This window comes from Stegastes partitus, unplaced genomic scaffold (genome assembly GCF_000690725.1).
Source record: "Stegastes partitus isolate 25-593 unplaced genomic scaffold, Stegastes_partitus-1.0.2 Scaffold1899, whole genome shotgun sequence".
In the NCBI taxonomy this organism is placed as follows: Eukaryota; Metazoa; Chordata; class Actinopteri; family Pomacentridae; genus Stegastes; species Stegastes partitus.
Genome location: NW_007579630.1, coordinates 35331 through 40673, shown reverse-complemented (window position 1 = coordinate 40673; position 5343 = coordinate 35331). Strand labels below are relative to the sequence as shown.

Below are 5343 nucleotides of genomic sequence, written 5' to 3'. Positions count from 1 at the left end.
ACGGTAGATGGTGTATAATGAAATTCACACTAAATAGCAAAAATTCTGTTCGTTGGTTTGCCAGAGAGAGTGCCGTGTGCATACTAACCGTCTCACTTCTAGATTCTACACTCCTCAGACCACTGTTCCAGTTTTATATAAATTATCTTGGTTAATATTCCCCTGATGCAAAAACTCACTTTTTGTACGGATGGCCTTGGTATTTACTGAACAGCATCTGTGCAAATTTAGACCATCGCACATCTTCAACTCTCCTCCTACGCTAGTTAAATACCTTGGCACTATAAAAGCTTTAGTGTGAAGTTGAGCTGTTTACAAATTCTAAGAAGAAACGTAATAGATATCTTTGTTGTGGTTACGAATCAGGGCAAACTTGCTGACCATGTATAATTATAAAGGTTTCATCCTTGATGAATCTTTATCTTGTAAACTCCACATTCAGCAACTTGTATGAAAACTGAAGATGAAATTGATTCCAAAACAAAGATTATGTCCGTTTCTTAGCTGTAAGACAGCGGTGTCGGATGTTTTCCGCACTTTTCTTGACTGTGAGGATATACTGTATATGCATGTCACCTCTCAGGGCCTACCTTGCTTAGAGACTGTAAATAAAGGGGCTCTGAGTGTCAGCGCACATAGAAAGCCTCTCACACATCTTTGTTTCCTGCCCACTCAGGTCAGCTGGTCATGTTTAAGCTCCGGCAGATTAAAGCACAGATTTTTATAATAATAATAATATATAGCGATAGATGATATTCATATATAAAGTCATTCTTGGGCTCCAGCCGTCTCATTTTTCTTATGTTCCTTAAAGAAAAATTTGCTCTTTGCTCGTAGAAGTCATTTTTATTAACGGTTTCCAAAATTTACACCGAATAAGGTAAAGCAGCTTTTATACATGTTGCACCTTCTGCATCTTTTGCAAATTGCAAAACAGACGTTGATGGCAACGTGTGAAAACCTGTCAGACAGTTTTGTGTGTATGTTCACACGCTGCATTGCAACAAAGAGGCTGACCTTTACTGTGAGCAACAAATACAATCAGAACCATTAGCAAAGCATTGAGAAACAAAAAGACTACACAAAAAAACTCATCACACTTTGTGCCCTGCGTGGACACTACCTTAGGCCGATGATTGAAACAGCTGTGACTGTGATGTGATTTGCATGCTATGACCCGCTGTTGTAATCTATCCTTCTCACTGATGACTCCCTTTCCAGCCTGGAGCTAAATAACCCACCAACTGTTCCCCTGCAGGGTTCACTCCATCACTGCTCCCTTCACCTGCCGCCGAAACCCTGAAGCCATCGTGCAAACAGTGCTCCAGGATGCCTTGTGCTTTAACTGATGCAGAGAGCCTACGACACGCAGAGAGAAGGAAAGTATAGACCAGGTTGGTTTATCTTCAAGACAAACAATGGCTTTTACAAGGAATTAATCCACACTGTCAACTGCAAACTGTAAATCATCAGCTGTGTGTGTTTGTGCTGCCTGCAGGACAAAAAGAAGGAATTCCTCCCATTAGACAATCTGCAGTTTTCATAGACTGGTGATGTCGGTTGTTTCGTCCTCCGTGTCCCCCACCAGAGAGTAGGTTTGTGATATTTTGCCTCTGTGCTGCCCAGTGTGAGGGAAAGTGTCTCTGCTCATGGTAATGATCTCTCTCTTATCAGCTGACAGACCATATATTCTGTCGCCCGAATGCCTCCTCAGAGGCAGAACGTCTATTTCCACAGGCTTGATTCCTAGAGGTAATGATCCTGCGCTCTCATTCACAGAGTGTCTCCTCGTTGGCAGGAAATCTGCTCCTTGTGTGGAGTGCTGGAATGTGTTGAGCTGGCAGGGGAACAAGGTGCTGTCGCACACACTGGGACTGGACCGACACCAATCCGAGATGCTGTGGTCGGATCCCGCTCGGCTGTCTGAACTGTCTCCGACCTTCTGGCCCAGTCTCTGGCCTCGAGCCAAGCCCAGCAGCCGGGGAATCGTAACCATGGATGCAGATGCTGCCACGGCAGCTGCAATATGGTGCCGCTCAGCAGAAGTCACTTTGGTGTCTGTAATCACTGCAGCAGGAGACGCCACTGCAGCTGAGTTGGTGAATGAGGAGGTGCTGAAGAGAGCAGCAACTTTCTCGTAGTATCGCGTCCGTATGACCTTCGCTGAGCGGTACAGATCCCCAATGAAGCAGTAACAGATGGGGTTGAGGCTAGAGTTTGTCAGGCCCAGCCACTGAGCAAATGGTCGCGCCTGCAGGAGCCATGACGAAGGCGTCTGCTGGCAGTCAATCCAGAGGTCAGTCAAGTAAAGCGGCAACCAGGACACTGCAAACAAAAGCACCAGACACACCACCATCTTGGCGATCTTCTGGCGCGTCTTCAAGCGTGATGCGTGAAGAGCTTGGCTGCGAGGATCAAGATCAGCAAAAGTGGATTTCCTCCCTCCCCAAAGTCGCCTGCCGGTCAGGAACCCAATGGTGAGGTTAAAGGTCACTGGCAAACAGTAGAGCATCACAAACAGCAGCACGTTGTATCTGTGGAAGAAAAGGGAATCTTTATTAAAAAAATGAGATATTCAGTTAATTCTCTACTCAAAGTATCCATTGTTAGGGTTAGTCTGTGAGTCTTTGACATTTTTGTTCCATCTAAAACATGCTCCATTTGCAGCTTAAGCACACAAACACAATGGACTCTCGTCGAGAGTTTTTAATTTGCTCTTGTTTTCGCAGACAAGATACAATGATCAATATTGCAATATTACAATCAGCAGTATTGTTTCAGAGCTCTCGAGAGAATTGAGTTCCTGGGTAATCATCACTATTTTTAACACTTTGCAGCGTACATTTGAAAGGTGATTCACAAACAAGGAAGCCATAATGGCGCACATGGTGAAAGTACAGCATGTACATAATAGAAGTAATTGTAAGCCACTTAAGAGCAACTCAAGATTATGGTGAAAAACAGGGAACTAGAGAAGGACAAAGAGGGGAAAAAAAGCCCGTCTAAGTCTGTGTTTTAAGTGAAATGAATACTAAATTTGTCATTCTGATTTCTCAAGCACAGCATTTCAACACCGCACAGCTCTGACGAGAAAGTGGGTATCTGTATATAAAACTAAAATGATTGTTACACCTAAACCAAACTTAACAACTAGGATGCATGGGTAAGCTGTTTAGTTTCATACTGCTGTATCTCTTTTGTTACAAGTTGCTCAAAAAACATGGCAAAGACTACGGACAACAATTAAACAGTCATCCAGCACATGAATTGCACACTTATTTGCTTGCCTGAACAGTGAGCTATCTGTGACAGCCTCCTCTAGGTCAATATGCTCAATTGAACATTATGAGCCAATCACAGGCTACAGAGCTGGGCAGTATAAAAACTACAAGCAATGGACGTCCACACTAAACCAGCCCAGCAGCACTAAAGGCTGACTCTCAGCTTGGTGTGTCAGAACCCTCAAGCTCCATTTCCACTTCCGACCATCATGGATGAACTGATTCTGGACCCTGAAAAACAAACTAGGTCATTCAGTTTGGGTACGTTCTGTAGTCTGCTGTCAGAGTACCTACCCTTGTTTGAGGCGATGCTGAGGCCACGCCTCCTGACAGACCAAGATGGTGAACGTCTCAAAGCTGATCTCTCGTCGCTGGTTCATCACTGCAATTGGAGCGCACATCATCGCAGACAATATCCACACTACAGCAACGGTTGCCAAGATCCGGCGGCGGGTAAACATGGAGCGAGCTCGCAGCGGTGATCGGACACTGTAGTAACGATTCACGCTGATCACCGTCAGCGTTAGCACGCTGGCTGAGACCGAGATGGCCTGAGTAAAGGGCACGGCTCGACACAAGAGGTCACCGTAGACCCAGGCAGTGTAGATCTGGTTTCCCAGAGTGATGGGCATGCACACGCACACCACAGCCAGGTCACACACTGCCAGGTTCACCAGGAGACTGCGTGTAGCGCTGACGCTGGCTAGCCGCCGACTGCGCCTGCTGGTGAGGACTCGCAACGACATTAAATTCCCAATGAACCCCAAAATGAAAGACAGGCAGTACATGATGGTCAAAGCAATGGTGCTGGGCTCATGGATGGTCCAGAGCAGCATGCTCTCCAGGTTTGCCAAGTCATTGGAAGAAAAGTTGGAAAGAGACAAAGGAAAGGAGGAGCTGGATGGCTGCCTAAAGGTTGAGGAGGAGGAGGAGGTGGTGGAGAAAAAAGGGAAGGAGATGAGGGAGGAGTATGGACCAAGGGTGGAGGGCAGTGGAGAGGGCAGAGGCTGATGGAGAGAGGCAGTTGGAGAACTGAAAGTAGATGGCAGCATCAGAGCGCTGTGGAAGCTGTAGGTGTGGTTGAGTTTTTTCTCAGAGCCGGCGTACTGCATCAGTGGGGAGAAGCTGGACTGAACTGAGCTCCAGTCTGACGGCTGGTCCTGGGAACGATCCATGCTGCATCCGAGTGACAACAAAACCACAGCAGGTGAAAAGTGTGGATATCTCTCAACTGTAAGGCTTACTGTAAAGGTTTCCCTTGGTCCTCATTAAAATCCAATCATACAGACAACTACAAAGAAGCAAACAAAACTCACTAGTAAAATCCAAAAAGGCTGGACGTCCTCACCATCGTCGCCACATGTTCTAGTCTTGTGTTCTGCAGGTCCTTCTGAAGTGTGTGGGTAAAAAAATGATGGTTTCCCATCTCAAGCCACATCCGGTGAGTCAGCTGGAGTCATGATGCTGCTCAGTACTGGTCCACCAGTGCAGATCTTATATAACGTATGTGTTTCATTCCTCTGGGGAGTGGCTGTCTGAACCTGATAATCCACCAACAGACATGAATAGTCTTTCTCACCTTCAAGGAAGGTAAACCTCATGCAGACCGTCCCCCTCCTCGCCCCCTCTTACTCCTTGCATCTTCAGTCCATCACACTGATGCAATCAGATCTGTTTGGAGACACACCACAGATATCAGAGGCTATTTCCACCTGCAGCTGTATTAACAGCTCTGTGGCAGAGCAAACAACAGCCAATAACACATTCCTAGAAAGAAAGACACTGAAATGCTTTTAACATGTCCTGCTGGCTCGTTTGGAGCACAGCTTCTCCCTGTTTGGCCACTGAAGCATCCGATGAGGAGGAAACTAAGGAGAGGAATGACTTGATATTTAATGTTGTTTTTAGATCTGGTGTAGACTAAGTGCGGCTCTGCTATTAAATCTTAACTTATTCATTGTGAGCTGGAACATTTCCATTAAACGTCTTTATTTTTGAATCAAGAGCCAGACATAGTCAGATGTTACACTGTAGAAACTTTAATTCTAAATCAGCCACATCT

General features: G+C 45.8%; 1 protein-coding gene across 1 annotated transcript; it reads right to left on the bottom strand.

Annotated features, from left to right (window-relative positions):
* Positions 1-1540: 1540 nt before the first annotated feature.
* LOC103373062 (neuropeptide FF receptor 1-like) lies at positions 1541-4456 on the bottom strand. The gene is made up of 2 exons (XM_008302864.1): positions 3576-4456; positions 1541-2534 (listed from the first exon to the last, which is right to left on the bottom strand). Exons 1-2 carry the CDS (start codon positions 4454-4456, stop codon positions 1541-1543), a joined length of 1875 nt encoding a protein of 624 aa, XP_008301086.1.
* Positions 4457-5343: the final 887 nt, after the last annotated feature.